At 36.1% G+C, this 23,830-nt stretch overlaps 1 protein-coding gene across 26 annotated transcripts in view; it reads left to right on the forward strand.

Annotated features, from left to right (window-relative positions):
- NRXN1 (neurexin 1) overlaps positions 1-21,102 on the forward strand; it is a 1,127,584-nt gene extending 1,106,482 nt beyond the window's left edge. For all 26 annotated transcript variants that reach the window (XM_078444444.2, XM_078444446.2, XM_078444455.2 and 23 more), the window contains one exon: positions 20,361-21,102. In XM_078444444.2, coding sequence (XP_078300570.1) covers positions 20,361-20,668 — 308 coding nt within the window. In that variant the 3' untranslated portion in view covers positions 20,669-21,102. The remainder of the gene's footprint in view (positions 1-20,360) is intronic.
- The last annotated feature ends 2,728 nt before the right edge of the window (positions 21,103-23,830 follow it).

A 23,830-nucleotide genomic window follows, 5' to 3' on the forward strand; every position in this document is an offset into this window, starting at 1 on the left:
TAATTAGCATTTTCTTGAGAGAAATTGATTTTTGCATTATTTTTCACTATGTTAACATAGTGCTGAAAACAGTATAGATTCTTACTAATTACAGTACTTACTGTACTTGGTTTTCCTCTGGTCTGAATCTTTCTTTTGCTGACTGAGTATAGGCTATCATCCTCTATGTATATATAGCATCCTTACCCTGTGTACCTAGGAAATTCAGTAAGAGAACTCTAATTGCACTTAAAATTGTTGCTTTTTTTCCTCTTGACCACAGCTAAGTGATCCAGTTCTTCTAGCCATTGCTTATAGGTCTTACTAACCATTCTTTATAGATTAGTTTACTGCCTCCGCCTTTCTCGGGGGACACTGGTCCTAACAACAGGACAGTAGGTGGTGGGGAGGAGAAGAGAGGAGAAAAAGAGAAGATTACCCTTTTGTCGTCCTCTCTCCTTTTTATTCATCTGATTTGTGCGGGTTTGTTAAATACTATAGCATGATGGAAAGTGAGGAACAGTTTGTCAGCAGCCATACTGTAGATAATAATCTTTCTGTCCCATTTTCTTCACCACACTTACCACTGTCAGAATCTTGTTTGCTTATCTGTTACTTGTTCATTAATGTTCAGCTTGCATCCCCCACAAGAAAGTAAGCTCCATGAAGCAGGAACCGTGTTTGTCTGCCTGCATGGATTTGTTGTGCGAATTTTAATTTTGTTCCGCTGCATCAGAGTGTGTTGTCCAATATACAAGGCACAGCAGCTGCTGACTGTATGTGATGACAGCTCCTTCGGTACTCTCGCACCAAGCCTGCTGGAACTTCCCATCCTCTCCCTCCTTGTTTCTTTCTGCACTCCCAAGTTTTCAATTCATCAATTCTCTTAAGGCTTAAACTTCAAATTCTGTTGCTCCAATGTCATCTTTCTTTGTAGGCTTTTCTTATGATCTTACCTCTCCTTGATAGTGTATTTCATGAATGGTTTCTCTTCCTATATTACATTTTGTAAGTGAGAGCTCTTTTCTATCATTGGCTTTTTCTGTCCCATCCCCTATGATTTTTTTCACACCCATCTTTAATAATTCATGCAGTGTTGCTCTTTTGGCAGACTTGGCTCTGTGTGACAGCTTCTTATGAAGTCCTTAGAGTATAGGATTTTTTTTTCCAACTTTTTTTTTTTTTGTCTAGCGGTGTTTTTTTTTAAATCATTTTCTAATCTGAATATTGTTTCATTATAGGATGCTTCTCCTGCACATCTTTGTTTCTCAATGTACTGATGTCATGCTTTTTTTAAATTTGTTTTTCTTGCTTGCTTTTCATCATCAATACCAACATAAAATAACATGGACGAAAATTGTAGTTGCTGATGTTATTAGACTTTAGATACTGTTAGGCATAACTTGATAGAAATCATTTTAGATATCACTAGGTCATATTTTGGGAAACTGATTTTTAAGGAAAGTAATATACCGATTTAATATTCAGAAATGGATATAACTGCTATGCACTTTTTCTATCCTGAAACAAGTGAAAGAAGATATTTTTGTAAAAAGATGCATAATTACTTTTAAAAATGTTTTGCCCAAATCTTCTCTGTATTTCACATGAGTGTCTTTCCTACTCCCTTAATATTTACATATGAAGTTTCCCTAATCACCCTAACCTACCCTCTCTTCAAAAAATGGTTTCTTCTGTGAAAATGGGTTATGCTCATGTACGTGCCTTCCTAAGGCTATTAATAACACAGGAAAAATCTGGCATCTTCCGCAACACAAGTAAATTATACCTTTTATCAAGTGTTTGATAAATTTGACTTACTATGTGGTTCTACTCATAACGCTTAATGAAGAGGGAAGTTGTATACTTGGTGGATTATCGATTTCAACATTGATCAAGTAGTATTGAGTCCTACTTTGCCATCCACTGTTCTGTTCAGCTCTGGGAACAAAAACAGAAAGTTCATACCTTTAGTCCCATTCTACAAAAGGATATCTTTCATTCTTCCCCAGATGTTTTGTCAGTTATTCTTTATGATTGCTGGATTCTTCATCTTTGACATTAAAATATTGCCTATTTTTCATGTTGTTGCAAGGATTAAAACAAATATATTTAAGGCACCGGCTGCAATGCCTGGCATGAAATAGAGCATAATGGTGGCTTTTCATTTTCCCAATTTAGTTATATAAAAAAAGAATATTCAAGCTATTTTTTTCCCTATTACATAATGCTGTTACTTTTCCTGGCTGAAAATTGGTGGGCAACTGATGAAACCATTCAGGCCTCCTGGTGGGAACTGTACATGTTGAAACTGGATTGGGAGCAACCCCCTGGGTGAGAACACATGGAACTCAGTGATGCTTGATTCCAGCCACACCGTCCTGCATGGTTAGCATTGGGTGACAACTTCACATTGGTATAAACTTAGTATTTTAGAAAATGAGAGCATAGCTATACAATTTAGGTCTAATTGAAGCTCAACTTTTAGAATGACAGGTGGAAATCTAAAGCAGCCGGTGATAACTAGGTCACAGGCCACCATTGCCCTAAAATGCCTGGTTTCAGCTGCCTGGACACATGACAAGTGGATGAGTTTTTCTTCATACTTCTTCTCAAAAAGACTGGCAACCTCTGTGCCTTTCCCTCAAACTACAGATAGTGTTGTTAGATTAAATAAATATGTGGAAAGCATGTTGTAGGGCAGTGTCTTGTTCATAATACATGCTATGAGTGTTTGCTGTTATTACTGTTTGTATTATGTAAATATACGTATTTTGCAAGACTTCTCTTTTTTCACATGAACATAAGGCTCTGTGAAATAGATTTCTTTCAAGTCTTATATTTGTGATTCACTTAGTAGGCTGACAAAACAGCAACCCTGCAAACTACTTACATTCCAAAATGGCCCTTAAACGTGTCCATACATCTTAGTTTTGAGCCCCTCTTCTAAACAGAACCCTTTCTCAAAACTCCTGAAGAAATCAGAAGAGGTGATTTTTTTTAAGTTTATTTATTTTTGAGAGGAATAGAGAGCAGGGTGGGGCAGAGAGGGAGAGACAGAATCCCAAGACGGTTCTGTGCTGTCAGTGAGCACTTGACAAGAGAGTTCAAACCCAGGAACTGTGAGATCGAGTCAGACACTTAACTGACTGAGCACCCTTCTGGGCACCCCTGGAAGAGATGATTTTTATCCTGATAATTTAAGACTATAAATGAAGAGAATGATGCTCTTTAGTGTGGGAACTTCCTAATGAATAAATAAATGGTCTTTTGTTACAGAGGAAACAGGACCAGCTTCCTGTTTCCTGGGAGTCTTGCTTAGGAAGGACAATTTCCTCTTAGATTTATAATGCTAAGAATGATTTGTCTATGCTCGTTATGTATGTGTGTGTGGGTGGGAAGGAGCTAATAGGGTAATGGGCCACTTTCAAATAAAACTTTTGTCAAATGAGAAAAAGAAAAGCTTACTGAATAATAAAAAAATCTGGGTAGTTATGAAAGAAGAAGATCATCATTTTTGTGGCAATCTCTTAAGCATTAGCTAAACTAATGGGGATAAGGTGATCACTATAGCAACTATAGCTATATAGCTATATAGCTATAGCAATCCAGCAACTATATATAGATCACTATATATAGTTGATATATCTATATCAACATAGATCACTATGTATAGGTGATACAACAGGTATCAAAGGATACCTGTTGATTGCTCATCAGTTGGATCACACTGATTGGGGTTCAGGTTATATGAGTATTGATAGATAACAGTAATAACTTGTTTTCATTTGGAGATTCATTCTCTATTCTTCATTGTTCTTAGTATTTCATAAACATTATCATATTTCATTATTAGACAAAACTCTGCAGTATTTTCATAGTGAGGGAGATTCAGAGAGATTAAGTTACTTTTTGTAACATGAGAGAGCTACTAAGCTGTCTAATTTAGAAAAGGTAGGCTTTTAACTTCTTGGGATGCAAAAGATTGTTCTAAAATTCAGGTACCTCACAAATATAGGATTAATTTTTTTAAATGTTCATTTAAATAATTCTCTGGCTGGCATAAATTTAAATTTAATAGAAAAAGGTCCTTTACATGTATTACTATTCATTAGGTTAAATTTACTACAATTAGCATGCAATTTTGAGTGGTTTTCCAGTGTGCTATTTTGAGAAAAGATCAAAGGATTTCTATTGAAGTGATCTCATTAACCACATTAGGAAAAAAGATATGTATACTGAACAAGGTGCATCTTTTCATTAAATAAGTAATCACAATCATTTAAAGGAATATATCGCTTATTAGATCATATTTTTAGAGCCTGATTAGAAGATAATTTTGTGCTACATTTAAATTTTGTATATATATTATGTAATTATTCAAAAGCAAGTTTAATTAGCCATAATAGCCAATACATTGCTGTTAAAATGTAAATTTTGAGCTGTCGCCAGAAAAACAGCAATAATTAGGACTTCATTTTTGGAAACATCTAGAGTATCTCCTGAGCACCAGGCCACAGTCAGCACCAATCACACAGAATCAGGGCCCTGCAAATCATACAGGAGCAGAGCAGGCACCTGGATTTGGGGCACTGATGGACTACGAGGCTTTTGGCGTGTGACATTCTAGCGTAGTAACCATCTTTTTCCCCATGTAAATTTAATTCTTCAGAAAACTAGAATAAAAATGAATGCTGCATGGTTAAAATACAGGAAAGTCATTAGACATCATTTGCACTTTTCCCCTATTTCTGAGAGCAGTGATGTCAAAACAAAAAATATATTAGACAAAGTTAAGTAGTCAAGGAAGATTCAAGATTATTGTAATACATGGAGGCCAGAACTCAAACTGAGCTCACTTCAAACTCAACTCAACTGAAAAAAAGAAGACTGGAGACATCTGTGGAGGGATCATAGACTACCTGTGGCTTGCTGATTGGCTTCACCCAAAGAAAAAGTAAACCTCCTTGAAAAATCTTCCTGGTTGGAGATTTAGTTACAACTTGGAGCAAGGCCCTCTCCCTTTCCAAGGTAGGCTACTACCCTCCCACAGAAATTGGGAGATTGGGAGCTATCATTGTTGAAGATTATATTTCAAAGGGACAGCTCTCAGGTTCTTGAGAAAAAGAATCCTGGGTTGTGACACTAGCAAGAGGCTTTTAAAAATATTTATATATCAAAAAGTCAGAGAAGAAATTTGAAATTACAAGTTTTCTAAAGTAAATGCTCAAAAGAAAAGGAGGCCAAGGGCCTAGGGGCAGGAAGAAGCCCATCTAAAGTTTGATCAAGCTGTGGGGAGTATTAAGGTCTTGGTCAGAGGATTCCATCTTTCCAGGAAATCAATGTTATTCAGCAAACTAATTTTGCAGGAAATCAGTAGGACACGAAATAATAAACAAAAGGTGGTTTTTATTTCTTGGTTTTCAGAACACTACAATTTACATTCAGTGTAAACTATTTGGACCTATCTGTGATTTTGGAATTTTTTTTTAAAAAACAGCAAAATAGAATAGATTATTGCCACACATTAGAAAAGCCCTTAAGAGCATTTTGTAAGAACTGTGATACACAACAGGGAGTTAATATTAGTTCTGGCTGTAACTTTGGAGTCAGAACCAGTTTGAGTTGCAGCCCTTCCTGATCTTGGGGAAGTTACTTAGTCTCTTTGAGGTTCAATTTCCTAGTCTGCAAAATGGGCAGAATAGAGTTGTTACAAGATTGAAAGAGGATGACGCATACCCAGTGATTAGCAAAATGCCTGTCTACATTTTAAATGTATAACAAATAATATACCTTATTATGGTATATTGGTGAGTGGAGGACCTGTTTCTACTAGCATTGGTTTGATGCCAGTGGATACATTATTCCATCTTGTAGTAACGTCCTCGTAAGACATACAGATTTGATGTGAGTCAAAAATGAGCCACAGTCCCTTTCGATGTTACAGAGGGTGGGCTCTAGTCCAAAGCCTTAACTAACACATGATTGGCTGCTTATAATTCTTAGTTAACAGATGAGTGAGTTTACTGTGTTATATTAAAGCATTTATTTGAAAGTCTACAAAAAGTGCATGGCTGCTAATACAGAGCTTCCTATATTAAGTAACAAAAATCTATTCGATAATGAGTACACAATAGGTTTTTAGGCAATCTGCATGTATCCAACCTTAAAACATTAATAAACTTTCACATCACAAGTCCTTATTAGAAAATGCTAAAATACCATGAGAGCCTTTCTAAAGTGTGACATGTCCCCTTCAGCTTTGGAAAGAGACAATGAGATGTGTTGTCATTTTAAAAATAGTCACCAACCCTGAAGGAAGAAATGCGGCAAACGTTTAGAAAAATATAGCGTAAATCCATCTCTTATGGAAACTTGAAATCTGGGAGGATTCTTGTGATGTATATCAAATACCTGTTTTGGTAATGAAATTGGTTTCCTGTGGAGTTTCCTTGATATTTTATTAACTACCTTCCCTCAAGTAATGTCAGAGGTAACTCAGCATATTCTGAATAGTACCCTACAGGAAAAGCTGTCTCCATGAAGATTCATAATATGCTTTCTCTGTTGGTTCATGGGCTCCAAGGAGCAGCAAATGCTACCTTAGGCTGCAGTCTGTAGGTCTCACCTCTTGTCATCTGACTTTGTTGATTAAATCACCATCATCATTATTAACTCCTTACCCGATCTCAGGATTATAAGAATCCTGGCTCTGGTAATAAAATAGGAAAGACAAGAACATTTTATTAATTTTCCAGGTTAAAAAATGGATGTATTAAAGATGTCAATACAGACAGAGGCCATCAAATAAATGAAGAAAATTAGTAGAAAGAGAAGTACCAACGTTGTCACATCTATAAGCACACTAAAATCTTACATTTCCTTGAGCAAACTTTGGAGTGTCTGAGTTTAGCCACTCGCTGTATAATCAGAAGCAAAGCACTGAACCTCTGTGGATTTGACTTTTTGCATCTGCAAAATGGCATGAATAAGGTTAAATACCTGCAATATTGTTGTGCTGATAAGAGACAATGCATGTAGAGCACTTAGCATTCGATCCAACACAAAGAACTTTTGATAATGTAAATTAGCTTTTATTAGTAGTACTGGCAAATTGACTGAGGAGTGTACCATACTATAAATGGAGATACACCTATTACCCGTGGCAAGAAGGAGAAATGTTAGTAATTGATACTTTAGTACCTAGAAAGTTTTTAAAAGTGTTTCTGAATTCTATTTACATAAAACTTTTCTCAGTAGCCACTCTGAAACTAACAAGACAAGAGCAGTGCTTCTGTTGGATAAATTTAGGTTGTGAGGATGGGAAAAGGGCACATATCAACTGTTATTTTTATTTTTGGAGGAAAACAATGCAGAGCTCTTGAAAGAAGGAATGATTAACCTTCCTGACTGTTCTTTTAATCTGCCTGCTCTTCCTCCTAAGATATTCAGGAAGACTGGGCTACATGACTTAACCAGCCATAAGCGCCACAGACTCGCCCCCATGGTGGATGGCTTGACATGCTTTCTTCTGGTGGACTCAGTGGAAAACCTGGCTAATTCTTCACCTTAGCTCTTGTACTTTCACCAGAAAGAATGAGATGTTTTCCAACAAAAGACGGCAATAGCTTTCTGACAGTAGTATCAAGATGATCACCCAAAGTGAGCAGACACAGTTTTAAATGAAGAAAACTACATAATGCCCCATTTCCCAAAATGCCCTGGACTTATACAGATGGTGTGCAGGAACCCTGGTTGAGGAGGAGTGCACCTAGCACCCGGCGTACAGCTCCGCAGTAGAGACCATACTCTGTATTTCATTCAGAGTACACCACAGAATTCCAGAGCAGGGAAGAAGGAAGGAGGAACAAAGAATTGGCCTAACAGTTTTAGAAAGAAACCTAAAACCTCATCAGAAGAGCTATTATTTCTAAGATAATAGGCCTTGCTGTCAGTGATTACTGAAGAGTGGTCTCGGGTGATCGATTTAATGATACCTAAAAATATAAAGTATAATAAAATTTTGAAAGAGGGAGAAATTTAATTCACTCCAACCATGGGAGCCAGCAAGCACTGATCTGTAAAGATGGAATGTTTCTCAGATAAACAGAAACAAGCTCTACATTCAGCATGACAATTAATAGCCTGAATCAACATGCCTTGCAAATTAAGGGATCTTTTAGTCACTTGAATTTACAGGGCCTCCATTCATGTTAGGGAAGTCCCTGAATGCAGTGACCCCTGAGAAGATAATGTACGAGGTGGTCACCATCACAACTGATTGAGCCATGGCATGCAGTACATACTGCAGAACTGTGTCATTGTTGGGAAAGCTGCTGATTCCATACCTTTTGTGTGGAAGACACGGAAAATAATCAGACTGTCATTGTTTTTATACAGAACCTTATCCTTCTCTGAGCACGTTCACGTTTATTGTTCTACCAAATCTGATTCTCATGGTGACCCTGGGAAGTAAATAACATATAACCATTATGTTTCTGATAAAAACAATATTAGCAGTGGATAACAAATTACGAAAGGTCTCTTAACAATTTGTAAAATTGTAACAATAACACAGCCACGTACCTGTGTACACACATGCACATTCCTCACTACTCTAGTTATAATCATGGTGCCATCTTTGTCTTCCTATAAACCAGGTTCCCACCAAATTCCTAGTTCCAGGCCTGAGAATTCTTTGGAATGAATCCTCTGGGTTTGGGTAAAAATTGGTTGTTCAACTTTATGTATGTAAAACAGTGAAATGCATCTTAAGGAAAGTGATTTCTGGGGGCACCTGGGTGGCTCAGGAGGGTAAATGTTCAACTCTTGGTTTGGGCTCAGGTCATGATCTCACGCTTCATGGGACCCAGCCCCACATTGGGCTCTGCACTGACAGCATGGAGACTGCTTGAGATTCTCTTTCTCCCTCTCTCTACCCTTCCTCTCCTGGCACTCTCTCCTCTTTCAAAATAAATAAATAAACTTAAAAAAAATGAAAAGCAATTTCTGGGTGTTTTAGTCATTGAGCAACCAGAAAAGAAACTATTTTGCTATTGACGAGTATAGTGGGGTAAGAATCAGTAATGGAGAGAACAATCTACATTTCAAAATATAGCTGTTCTTGCATTTATGAAATGTAATACATTTTGATGAAAAACACAAACTCTCCAGGCTCCCTAGCTTTGAAACTCATTTTCTCAATTATTTTCTGTATGGCTTTTTTTTTTGCTTCACAAATATGGAAAGTTTGACCTGGCTGATGGGCCCCTTTTCAACTTACTTTGCAATAGTAACAGTCTTGAAAAGTACTCTAGAAACTTCTGCAACTATTCTGCTTATTTTGAGAAAAGAGCTCCAAATTAGCTCTCAACTATTTGTAGTGCTATGGGTGTCAGATGATGTTGATGTAAATAAAGCACCCAAATGAATCAAAATGGAGACTGCTAACTTGGTTGACTTTAAATAACTTAGTGATTTAGTCATTGGAATTAAGTGGCTTATTACTTGAAGGCATAGGAAAATAAATGCAGATATGATAACTTGCATCGATATAAATCGATCCTAATCTGCATAAGCACAGGGGAAGTGATTTCTGGTTTAATTAAATAAATATCATAAGTCCCTCTTTTATTGAAGATATTATAGAAGCTGGGAGTTAGGGAAGTGTTGAGGAAACCATATTTATGATGAAATGCAATGTCACTACCAGTGTCTTGCCTCCCTGTTTATTACCTTTACTTAAAACTTTGAAATCAGAGGTCTCTCACATTTTCTTAATAGTTAAATTCACCCCAGTCTACTCCTGAAAATTTATGAACTTACAAAAATCTCATATTCTAATCAGTCGAAAAACATACATCTTGTAGCTTGTGTGCACAATCTTCATTTGATGTTAGAAGGTGAGGGAAGTGGTAGAAAAAACAAATAGAGTTACAGGTAACTATAAAAGGACTAGCAATATAGACTGGAAGCAAAAAATCCACCCAACAGAAATGAAAAACTTAAGTAAACTTTCACAATAGTGTGGGCCCCATACTAAAATGGATGATGTAAAATACGGTTAAGGGAAGACGAGGATTAAGTTAGATTTCCTGCAAATCCTCCCATGCAGTCTTCTTGATTCTGTTCCTGCAGCTTCAGGCCATTTTGTCTCAACGTTTTCCTTCTTAATCCTTAGTGGCTTTCCAGAGTTCAATCTAGAAACCTGTATCCTTCTTTTCCTTTGAGTCTCATTTCAAATACCTTCCACTCCAAGAAACTTTTCCTGATGTCCCTGTCTAAAGCCTCATTTCTCTCTCTCTTAGTACCATTTTTTGTGTCTTCTTCTTTTATTGCATTTTTAAATTTAAAATTGTCTTATTTTATCACATTTTCCATTGCGTTTCTAATACTCTTGGGTACCTTGATATCCTCAACATCTTACATGGTACCTGGTAAATTGTTGTTACTCAGTAAATACTTGTTAAAGAATTTTAATTATGTGATTTTAATTCTACTTGATTTTATTTTCCCTTTTTCCCCCCCACCTCCATACATGAACCGATAATAACAACTTGCGTGAATCTTTCATATACCTTTCACCATGTTCCTATTAAATACATTAAAAGAGTTGTTTTTCGGATGTGAGGGCGATCTGGCTGCGACATCTGTCACCCCATTGATCGCCAGGGTTGATTCGGCTGATCTGGCTGGCTAGGCGGGTGTCCCCTTCCTCCCTCACCGCTCCATGTGCGTCCCTCCTGAAGCTGCGCGCTCGGTCGAAGAGGACGACCTTCCCCGATAGAGGAGGACCATTCTTCGGTCAAGGGTATACGAGTAGCTGCGCTCCCCTGCTAGAACCTCCAAACAAGCTCTCAAGGTCCATTTGTAGGAGAACGTAGGGTAGTCAAGCTTCCAAGACTCCAGACACATCCAAATGAGGCGCTGCACGTGGCAGTCTGCCTTTCTTTAAAAAAAAAAAAAAAAAAAAGAGTTTTTTCTCTCTTGCTTTATAGAAATGGATGCACATTATATGAATTAAACTTGCTTTTCTCCTTTATTGACATGTTATGTACATCTTTCAGGTCAACATATTTAACTCTAACTCCTATTTTCAACTTTATTAAAATTCTAGACTATGCGTGTTCCATAATTTATTCAACCATAACCTTGTCATTAATCTCTTAAGTTTTTCCCTTTGTTTCTTTTCCTCTCATAACATTATAACAAACATCCTATATTTATATATTTATGTGCTGGTGTATTTAATTATGTAGACTGTGTTCCCCAAACTGGGGTTGCATGATTTAAATATTTGGGTTTTTTTTATCTTTTACTATTGTAAATTTCAAGCATATAATGTTAGAGGGAATTGTATAATGAACTCACATGTACCCATCCTCCAGCTGCGATTTAATCTTTTTTAAAATGTTAATAGATGTTATTAGATTGCTTCTTAAAAATGACTGAAAACTTCATATTCTCACCAGCAAAATTGCCCATTTCCCAAATAAATATGCTTACCATGTCACCATTTCTTTCTTCTTTATTCCTGTAAGTTTGTTGGTAAAAAAAACCTCCTTATTTTATTTTGACTTCCATTGTAAGTTGAGCATCTTGTCCTACATTTAATCACCCATTCAGATCTTCTTTTCTTCACTTGCCTGTGCACATTTTTGTCCATTCTTCCAGTGGATTGTTTGTTTTACTTTTTCCACATTACTTGATACGTGCTCTTTGTATTTTAGAGGTATTGACTCTTGGTCTGTCATATGTACTACAAATATTTCTCTTCTCCTTTTCATTTGCGTTTTCACTGTTAGTGACACCTTTTTTTCCCATAAAAGCGTTATTATTTATGAAGCCAGATATGCTGATCTTATCATGTATGACTCCTTTGCATGGCCTCTGATCTGTGTGTTAAGTTTTATATCCATCTTCTAATTTCTTTTCACTCTCCCACAACATCTACTATGCAACATCCACTCAGGCTTTTGTTTAGTTTCTGAAAAGTAAACTTTTTCTTTCCTCTAAGTCATTACTCCTCATTCCTTCTGATTAGAAGACTCTGCTGGCCACTTTTCACTTGACTACTCTCCAGTCCTTTTCCCTGTCTCACCCAAAATGTCACAAACTCAGAAAGGTCTTTCCAACTCCCCAGTCTAAATCAGAAACCCCTGTTCTACTCCTGCGTGGTAGCTACCATTTTCTTTCATCATACATGCTGGCTCCAACTGTTGTATCAACTTTAACTTCATGATTTTTTGTTGCATGTCTCTTTCCTTCATTATATATCAAGGCCCATGAGGGCAGATGTCAGGTGTGTTTGGTTATCTATCTATACTCCCAGGGCCTAGTAAAGTCCTTGGAACATAACTATACTTCACTATATATTAGTTGACAGAAAGAGTGAATAATTCTTAGAAAACTTCACAAAAGATGGTGCATCAAGCTAATTTTGAGGAATAAGTAGTATTCAGCTAGGCATGATGAAAAAGATCCTATGAGCCAGCCATGTAGGTAGAACTTTATTGGCCTGTGGGAATTGGCCAATTTTATTTATTGCCATAATAAAATTAAGACTGCAAATTCCTTTGAGAGAAATGGAAGAGAATTTTGAGTCGGTAGCTGTGGGCAGATCATAAAGGGCCAGGAGAATGGTAGTCACATTGATACTTGGCACTTTCAAGCGTTCTAATAAAGCTTTATGGGCACAATGACCATGTAAAAGTGTATGAAGCCTACAGATGATTGAGCTATAGACACATAGTTTACAGAATATAAGGTGATTGAAGAACAGGTTTCAGTAAATGCCATGTTCCTATGGCTTGCCCCAGAGATGAGGGAGAATGTATGTGTTCTTCAATTAGTTTTCACTTGACCGAAGTCACACAGGGTTTGATTGTCCATCGCCTTTTTAATTCCATGTGGTGCCATTTGAGGTAGTAGCTTGTTCTATTTGGTGCTTTCTGTCCTCCAGGCACATGATGAGTTTTTCTGTGGCCAGTGTCCCTTCCCACATAGTACCTAGATTCCTGGTGAAGATAACAGCCCCTCAGTCCCCCAGCGGTGGCCTCTGTACTTCCCCTTAAACATGGGCCTTTGTGCCTTTGAAAGTAGCAGGGGAAAGTGTTAGACCTGGCAGCCACACAGGTGGCAAAGGCTTATTGATTTCCAAGTCCTTTCTGAATCTCCATTTCATTAGAAGGGCTATGATGTGTCACACATGTCCTCTCTCAAGCGTTTTGTCTGACCTGCCTGAGCAAACTTCTGAATGTGCAAGGCATGGGTGGAGTTGATGGGAAGGGAAAATGAGAGGGATTTGAAACATCCAGCATTCATCACCTCTCAGACAACCATAGTATGAATTGAAATTAGTGCACGCCATGCAAATCATTGCCTACCTGCTTTCTTGCAGCTGTGTCATTTAAACATGCATTCTTGTGAGTGACTGCATTGTAATTGTTTCTTCTGACCCATGTTGTATTGAAGCACAGAAATGGAAAAAATAATAAACTTTATTTTTCTAGAGATGGAGAACAAAACTGTGCTAATCTCAATTCACAAACACCCCAGGAGCCTACAATTTCAATTTTCTTTTCACAGTATTAATGAAACTGGGTACTGGAAAAGTCAAATCTTCCCCCATAAATCTGAAACCATTTTGAAGACTAGCCTAGAATTATAATAACTTCCACATCTATTAAAACACAGTACAGTGCTCTGTTCTAATGAGATCATTTTAGGCAGCTCTTTTTCCTAGGTGGGGAGGAGAAAGAAATTTAAAATTGATTACTTTTAGTTTAATTTATGATAAAACCAGAAAGACTGGTCAAAGACTCTCAGTGAGAAAAAAATTTAATAAATGCATCTTGCCAGTAGTTTTTTAAAAGGATTATTGTAAGGCAGGTTATCTAACAATTCCAAGTAGCAGAATGATAAATGTTGAACATTGCAGAGTTTCATAATCTGTTATATACCCCTACTGATCTGAAATGTATAGCTCATATTCTGTTTTTTTTCTTTTTTAACCATTGGTGTATTTTATTCTTTACTATTTCTTAAAATTGGCAATATTTTATATTTTGTTTTTCTTAAAACTCAAAAGCTGATTTTTCATTGTCTTCAGCATATAATGAAACTGTTACTTCATCCTTGATGTGACAGGGTCATGGTTGATGACGTACCTATACACTAACAGTCTATATTGTAGAAATAAAACCAGCAATAAGAATTGCCTGGAAACTGCAATCTCACCCTACAAAGCTAAGTTTGGAAACAACATAAATATAATAAGATTACAGTGAAAGAACAGCTCATCCAAGTATACAAAATAGTTTCATAAAAATGACAATTTGAGTGATAAAAAGAGCATCTAATGGCATGGTTATTGCCTTAGTGTACTCATCAATGGAAATATAAGGTCCCACCACCCACCAAACTGTCATTTTATGTGACAGGAATTAGGACTGTAAGCATCATTTCTCGTACAGGATCGTGAAAACATACATCAAGCGCAGTTTTATTTTTTAATAACAATATCTGATTGCTGTTTTTCTAGTCTCAGAAAGAATAACCAAAGGATGCCAAACACTTTCCATTGCAAAGTGAAACCTCTTTGGAAAAATTGACTAATGTTCAAAAATTTACCTTCCAAAATGCATAGTTATTTTAGAACTTTAGTTGTGAATTATTCTGCTAAATAAACGTGGGCTTTATACTCCCCATTTGCATAAACTAAGGCTATGACTAGATACAAACAGTGGCAAACTGATAAATATAGGCCCCAGTGCAAAGCTTAATGACTTAATGTGCTCCTCACACATCCTCATCTGCATAACAAAAGTTTTTAAAATTGGTAATAAAATAGCATTTATAAATATATATATATATATATATATATACACACACACATATATATGGCATATAATTGTATTGTATAAACAAATTTAGAAGGCTGTATTATAAAGTAAAGCATTTCAATATGAAACACAAAGACTATGTTCTGATGAGACAATCATATTTAGACTTTTTGGGGGGGGCCAGTAAGGACTATTTTGTATTGTGGTTTGAAATTAGGAACTTGGCAATAAGTTTTGTTACTCATTGAACACCATGCTGGCCCACTGTGCTGTCTGAGGGCCACCTTCAAGGACAAGTGCTGAACTGGGAGAGAGATGCACAGAAGAGGTAGAGAGGGGGGAAGACGTAGAAGGAAGAACAGAGAGGAACGTGGAGTCGGTGGCAGAGACGCCAGAGGAGCTGGTAAGAAATGAGACCTGCCACAGTCTTCTCCGTTCTGTTCTCTGCTGTAGCTTAATATATCACTTAAACATGTTTGTTCCATGGTGTTTTTTAACTGGATCTAAATGAGTTCTTATTTGGGGGAAATGATGCTCTCTCACAGATGCACTGCCAAAGACTGTCAAAAATAAAGAAAGAACATACATCAGGACAATTTCTTTTCCTGTCCTCGTAGTTTAAAATAACTATCTCAGCAAACTTAAGGATAAGTTAGAATTTTAAATAGTTTACTTTTTAATTTTTTATGAAAGCAACAAATGCATTTTTAATGTTTTTATATGACAAGGCACTGGAGTATGTCTTTTACATTTGCTGTGCATTTTGCATAATGAATTTTTATCTGATATGATAAATTGGCTTAGGGTGTGATGTGGAAATATGTTAATAACTGTCCTACTACATGAAAGACTATGCCTACATAAATAATCATGGTATCAATCAATGAAAAACAAGAAAATTCACAGAGCTAACATACAGGATTCCTTATTAATTAGGGCCAAAGAAAACTATGTAGAGACCCTCAGATCTTGCCAAATATTTGAAAGAGATAGAGAAGGAGAGAATTAAAGAACCAGTTTTCATCTGCCCTTTATGTTTTTTATTTATTTTTGAGAGAGAGAGAGAGACAGAGCGTGAGTGGGGAAGGGGAAGAGAGACAGGGAGACACAGAATCGGAAGCAGGTTCCAGGCTCGGAGCTGGCAGCACAGAGCCTGACATGGGGCTTGAACCCACAAACCATGAGATCATGACCCAAGCTGAAGTCAGGTGCTTAACCAACTGAGCCACCCAGGCACCCCTCGTCTGTCCATTATGATAACCCTGTTTACCTGTCCATGAGCCTCACGAATATTTTCATAGCCATTTAGTTGACAAGTAGCTTCTGTGAAAGAGGTTATAACCCTTTAGAAAGCTTTTTGTCCTTCCCCATGCAGTAAATGGCTTCTGCATCATTTAGGCAAAAATGCCAGCAGAAATCAAAAGCCTTCATATTGCCATTCAGGTGTGCATATGTGCTTTCCCCACAGGTAGTAGACCTTGTAATTTACGCTCCATTCCAGTTGATTCTGAGGGTAGATGATGATGGGCATGAATTACATGGGAGTAAAATAATCTATTGTTTCAGTGTTTGCATAAATTGTGTATAATTCACAATGCTTCTCTACTTTATGAATCACTGAAATAGGATATAAGTGGGCATAAACACTTAGGATATTTCATCTACTCTTTTTTTTTTTTTTTTTTTTTTTTTTTTTGCTTGCAACCTAGCCTCAAATCAAAGTATGTGTGCCACCACCGCAGTTGAAAGCTTAACTTGCATTTCCAGTCACACCAAAGGATACTCACATGCTTTGGCCTATTTAATACCCATCCCCAGTCCTGCTAACGTTTTCCATGGACCTTGGCCCCTTATGCTTCTGGTCCAGTTAGCTTTGTTTTCTTGTAAGTCAGTTACAGTTTACCTGTAAGCAGTACAAATTACTGCTAATTTGTACATATTCCATGCCTTTAGCTCCCTCCCCTACTCTCTTTTTTATAAGTGTTTTCAAAGTGTTCTTCTCTGCTTTTAAAATATTCTCATCACCTGGTGGGATAGAGAAAGGGAGATGGAGTAAAAGTACATTTTAGTTCATTTGTTTGTTTTTTTTAGCACTGCTGAGAAAACACATATAGATTGTTTTATTTACTTAAAATGTCTTGATTTAATGTATTATGGAATGTAAAGGGAATACAAAATTCTCAAATGCAGGAAATAAAAGAATTGGTTATGGATTTTGCTGATTAAATTCCCTTTTTCTCATTGTCATAAAGGGTTAAGAGAGGACTGAGTTTCTCTTTGATATAAAATTGTAGTCAAATTATATAGGAAGGCATTTAGCCTTTTGAGCCATTTCTACTTTTCTCTACATTTAAATTAATATGAAATTTCCTCAGAGGTTTTCCAGTGATCATCAAAATAAACCATTAATAACAATAAGTGAAGCCACATTTATAATTCATAAGTGTATTTAAATTTCTCAGCCTTTTATTGTACATCTGGGAGAGATGTCTTTAGTGTATAAATAGTTCTGATATTAGCACAAAAGTTAAGAAAAATGTCACTTATCCTTCAGAGTTGAAGCAAAAACAGAAAAAAATTACTAAATAATCATTGAGACATGGAAGCAACTGCATATTCCAAACAGGCCTATAATAATATCAATGGTGGCTATTAATTTTTTAATGTGAATCAGGGAAAAAAAGGATAAAATGTTTTATCATTGGGTTTTAGCATTTTGGGTAGGTTATTTTTAAAAAACGATATTTAGAATCTTTATTTACATATGGGTTACAGAGATATTTTTAGGCCTGCATGTGACTTAGGCAACGTTTTGGCTGGAGTTGCAAAAAAAGGCAAGTATTTTCCCTAAATAGGAGGTGTTTATCGAATGCCTGTATGGCAGACTTGAAGCGTTTGAGGCTTTGCTTTGGTCTTTCTTTACATCTCATTCTTGTAACATCAATTGTTGATATCAACTTGTGGCTGCTGTGCTGCCTACACAGTTGTTGTGAACATAGATCAGAAATATTTGAGCAGTGGGGTGCCTGGGTGGCTCAGTCAGTTAAGAATCAGACTCTTGATTTTGGCTCAAGTCATTATCCTCAGGTTGTGAGATCAAGCCCCAAGTCAGACTCCGTGCTGTGCACGGAGTCTGCTTGGGATTCCTCTCTCCACCTTCCTCTGCCCCTCCCTCCCTCACTCTCTCTCTCTCTCAAAAAAAAAAAAAAAAAAAAAAAAATAAGTAAATTGGTAAATAAAATAAAATAATAAAGAAATATTTGAGCAGATAAAAATAAGATTACAATTCTTGGATAAGGTAGTCCATTTAGGATACCAAATCCTAACTAGAAAAAAATGAACATATACATTCTTAGTATAGAACATTTAAACCCTGCATTTCTTTAAAACTCTAAAGTCTTCCTAGCATGAACTATATGGTTAGGATTTTGTCTCCATTCTCCCTATTCTTTTCTGACAGACAAAGTGAGATAATTACGAAAATGTGTTTAAAATAAAAACACACCATCAGGTTGGGGGAAAAGATTTAGGTAACATTTAAATAAAATCCTTTCTTTAGCTCTTGAGACACCATGTTAAAAGAGTGATCCACAAATGAGCAAGTAAAAAGTTGTCATTTAGTGAAAGTTAGCAGCTGAGTTAATTGGCAGACTTTGGCAAAGATGACTGTATTTGAAAGAGAAAGTGCTGCCTCTGGTTTGTGAGGTAGTGACAGAGTTCCTGCAGTACATTCTATTCTTCTTGAGAGGAAATTAATTTCCTGTAATCAAATGCTGTGGATTATAGTCTTTGTCTGGTTCCACCTTGGCCACAGGAGCAACTCCAAGGCTTTTTATTCAGCAACATTACATGGGCTTTTGTAAAACAAGCAGTGACATATTCAGCATAGAAAGGTTTCACCTGATACATTTTACAGCTCCAGAACACAGCATATTGCTGCTTTGAGACCAAGAGCTGTTACTTTGTAAGTGACTATATTTGTAAGGCTTTGTCTGGGGAAGGAAAGGAAAGTGACAGCAAGAAACCCACATTTAGGCAGAAGAAACCTTGGTGATGTTCGGAAATGGAATTACAAAGCAGTACAGAGCTATGGCTGATAAATTACTCCCAGTATTAAATAGGAAATTTTGTAAAAATATTAAAAAATAGCTACTAAATGGTGTTTAATAGTAGTATAATAAAAGCACAACTTTAGTGTTCTTGAACTGTTCAATTTCTATAAACACACAAACCATACACACACACACACACACACACACACCTATATATCTGATATATATACAACCTTGAGATTATTTTAATTCATGCTGCCTAATTTAGAAAAAATAATATTTTGAAAATTATAGCATTTTTAATCCACTACGTCTGAAAAGTAATCTTTTTTTTCTGTAAGACAAAAGAGAGGACACAGATTCAGAGAAAGAAAACATAAACCATAGAGGAAAATGACCTAGGGTCAGAGATAGGACAGATTTTTATCTCTGTACAGTTGCTTATCTTCTAAAAATTCTTTCAAAGAAGAAGTTTATTGTGTAGAGAAAAATAGGTGCCCCACCCCCATTTACAAATTAAATCCCAGGACTTTTTCTCTCCATTTATCCCCAATTTCGATGCCTAACTATGCCTTGGAGAAGATATTAATGCACCCTGTAATCCATTTCTTATACTCATGGAAGAGCTTTATTTATCCTTTGGAAAGACTGAATGAGATTTTTGCCAGTTGAAGAAAAATGTGCAAGCCAGTCTTTTATTTATTATCTATTAAGTACTGAAATTTGACTCATACCCAACCTAGATAGCCTATAAAACTGAGAAAAAAATATTTTCCTACTTCCCCCTCCCAAATTTAGTTTTGGTCATCACTCAACCACTGCTAATGAATGGATGATACATATATACTTATGTGAATAAAACCTCCAACACAAAAGGATTTATTTTTATTTTAGTTTGTAAACTGTGACTAACATCACGGTTTTACAAGCAAGCAATTAGTCTATTCAAAATGCCTAGATTATCTTTTTGTTCAATACTGTATTCATTACTGTATGAGGCACTATGACTTCTAAAATAATACTAAATTTAGCTATAATAATTCAGATTCCAGAGCTAGCCCAAGTGTTCCATATGAACCTCAATTTGGTTGTTAAATTAATACCCTCTGATAGTATAAGGTAGTGTCATTATGATTGTATTTACCACGTTGGGTTTATAATTTTTCATCTAACACATCAACGTGGCCCTTAAGAGCTACAGAAGCTTATTTGGGGCTGCACTTACAATATCATGTTAATAAAATTAATCTTTGATAAAGAAAAGATGGCAACAGATCTCTCCCCAAGCGCTTTGATTCCTAGTCCCTAGTCTCTAGTGAGCATGAGGCCTAGGGATTGCTACATTTAGCAGCAGCAGAATACCTTTCCTAAAGCCGTAGGTGTTACTCGTTTAGGCATGCAAATAGATGGTACATGTTAATATAGCTCTTGGGCATTCGGTGAACTCAGTAATCACACTACGTTGTTCTCACCTTCTTTCCTACAGCTAACCCAACCCGAGCAGGCGGGCGAGAGCCGTACCCAGGCTCAGCGGAAGTGATTCGGGAGTCCAGCAGCACCACAGGCATGGTGGTGGGGATCGTAGCTGCCGCCGCCCTGTGCATTCTCATTCTCCTCTATGCCATGTACAAGTACAGAAACCGGGATGAAGGCTCGTATCATGTGGACGAGAGTCGAAACTACATCAGTAACTCAGCACAGTCCAACGGGGCTGTTGTAAAGGAGAAACAACCCAGCAGTGCGAAAAGCGCCAACAAAAATAAGAAAAACAAGGATAAAGAGTATTACGTCTGATCCCAAGATCTTAAAAAAGACCCTTGTATAGAAATAGTCTTCATTTTATCTGAGACATAATATAAACTTATTTACTTTCCTTTTTACGAAGCACATACAAAAGAAGACAGGGAATGCAATCAGGAAGGAAAGACTGTTTTTAAAAAAATAAAAACAAGTATCTCATGCTCTTGTTTCTCCAAAAAAGAAAGAAAAACAAAACAAAAACAAACAGGGGCCAATAAATTCCCTAACATCCACAGTGTTTTCATTTACTCTGCCTGTCTTTATGTTGCTGGAACATTTCTAAAAGACAGTGATGACCGCACGCATTCATAAAGCAAAGGAGTATTACAACATCAAGGCACAACACAAAAACAACGCAACACACAACACACACACACATACACACACACACACACCAAAAAAAAAAAAAAAAAAAAAAAAAAAAAGAAGCTACCTATGATCCTGGATTTAGCCAAAGTGCTAGCGCTTTCCTGAGAAGTCAGTTAGCCCGATTGCCAGAGAAGACGGTGTCATTTGGAATGACCCAAACTGCAAACCTTTGGGTTTACCCCCTGGCGCAGCTGGAACAGTGGTTGGAACTTGCATTTGAAACAAAGTGCTGGCTTTTTTGAAGACTCGTGTAGGAACACATTCAAAAAGCCCCTTTCTGGTTGTGAGAGAATAAAAAAGTATGGAGGCCTTATTTTCAACAATGTGAAATATAAGGCACATTTTCACACTAAAATTTCAAAACAAACAAAAAAAACCCAAGAGGGCATAGATGCAATCATTGGGAAATTTTCATGCACGCTTAATATGTTATTACATATGTTTATATAAAATCCATCTCTGTGTGCTTTCTGGACTGTGATAAGTGACGTTTTATAGCCTGTTGTATAGAAAATGCAAAATATATCTCTGCTCTTCAGCCATTTTTGGTAAATTCAATGTTATAAGTGTTGCTAAGTATAGGGAGTTTTATGACATCGGAGCAACAATTATTTCAGGGTTTTGGTTTTTGTTTTTGTTTTTTGTTTTTTGCCACCATTATAAATTGCCACAATTACTTTTTTAAAAAAAAATTACAATGTAGTGTTTATTCTAAGGAAGATATGTATGAATGTATATAAAAAGACTCAGCTACTTTTTTTTTTTCTAACATGTACAGCCTTCATTCTGTTGCAATTAAGTTTTAGTATTTGTATGAAAGGTGTGAATTAGAAGGTAAAATATATACATATGTATCTTATAATCTTCTTTTCTCCCCCAAATACTCACATTTTTCATATATTTTCACCATTCACAGTCACAAACACACACACACACACACACACACACAGACACACACATCCAGAGGAATCCATCAGATATGATGGAAAACCTGAACATATATATAACAGCAAATATTTACTGACAAATTGAAAAGCAGGAAGGAAGGAAGATAGTTGTGCCAAGGTATTAGTGACAAATGGGGTGATTTGCTTCATTGAGATCATGCTCCCAAGAAACCCTGGGAAGATTTTAGTCCCTAATGAAATGGAACCTTTTCTTACCAAATAGAATATCACTGGTGTATTGCTGCATGCATATGAAACATTATGTTGGGAGGTTACAGAAGCAAAATTGGTTAATCTACAGCTTAACCCTGGCTGCTGCAATTGAAAACTTTGTTTCCAATAAAATCATATATATATATATATATATATATATATATATATATATACGCACACACGCACACACACACACACACTCTGAACCTGATGTGCATGATAAATACTTTGGAAAGTAAACATTTTCTCAACTAAGAAAGTATTTTCAACAATTGTGTTAGTATCCATCTAAAAATATCATTCTCTGTTGATTATTGACCATATTTTAACTTTTCTGATTTTACATATATATCATTAAATATAGTTTTAGTTTAACACACATTAAGCGATAGAAAAGTATAGATGACACACTTGTTTTTGCATATTGTTTCAATGATGTTCATAGCAATAAATTATTAACATGAGCAGGTAATGCAAAGGAAATGCATTATTAGATTGGAAGGTGATGCCTCAGTAAAAATTGGTCGCATTACTTTAACATCTCCTAAAAGAATGATTTTAGATTTCATAAAAGAGAATACCTTTACCATGAGCTTTAATCAGCAAAGGCAAAAAATGCAAAACATCTTTTGCGATACTTCAGTTGATGAAAAAAGCCAAGAAGTGGCCTGGATTTCAGACATACAGCACCTTAGAAATATGTATAATTCATAGCAAATCACCACTATCTATGGTTGCCAAGTAATTGTGGTGTGTGAAAAGTCTAAAAGGCTTCTCATGACCCAGAAAGTGGAGGTTTAAAACTAAAATTTAGTATCCATAACTTGTGTTTCAGATTTTCTTCTTTTTTTTTTTTTAATTTGCTCGCTTTAAGAATTCATGTCTTTTTTTTTTTTTCTCTAATTCAGTCTTACTCAGGGAAAGCCAGTGAAATAAGAAGGTAAATATGAAACCACTAATTTACATCTTGAGGTTTTAAAAAGAAATGGTTGCTTTTCCATTTGCTCTATTGAACTCAAACTAGTTTCCATCTGGAAAGATTCTAAAATTTGATAGAAAATAAATAATGGTATTTATAAGAAGTATATCTATGAAGGATGTTGTTTGGAGTTGATTTCAATATTTCTTTCCAGCATAAATTTTAAAATTTCATGCAATGATCTAATATTGTCAGTAAAAATATTTCTAATGTTATTGGCCTACACAAAATCTAGCAATTTTTTTTCTTCTTTCTTTCTTTTTGAATGGAGAAAGAAAAGAGAGGAACATGAGCTAGAGAGAAAAAAAAGACATGAATAAGATCCCAAGTATCTTCATACCAAATGTATCAGGGTTCCATGAATAGTTGGCAGTTAACAGGATTTCACACTACCTGGCATAAATTTGATTACATCTCTAGACTGTAACTTTTCTGATTGAGTATGCTTCTTTTTTATCCATGTAATGTGTTGCCTTTTTAAAACAAAAAACAAATACTACAATAATGTGTGAGGTGGTCAATCCCCAAAACATCAAAGAAAGGCCACATGACCCTACCCTTCTAGTGCTTTGTGTGATTGGGTATCTAAGGGTTTTGTTTTGTTTTTTCTGTTGCAAGGCCAATTTCTCCATTATTGGAAATGCTAAG

The sequence above is a fragment of the Panthera onca genome, chromosome A3 (genome assembly GCF_046562875.1).
Source record: "Panthera onca isolate mPanOnc1 chromosome A3, mPanOnc1 haplotype 2, whole genome shotgun sequence".
Taxonomy (NCBI): Eukaryota; Metazoa; Chordata; class Mammalia; order Carnivora; family Felidae; genus Panthera; species Panthera onca.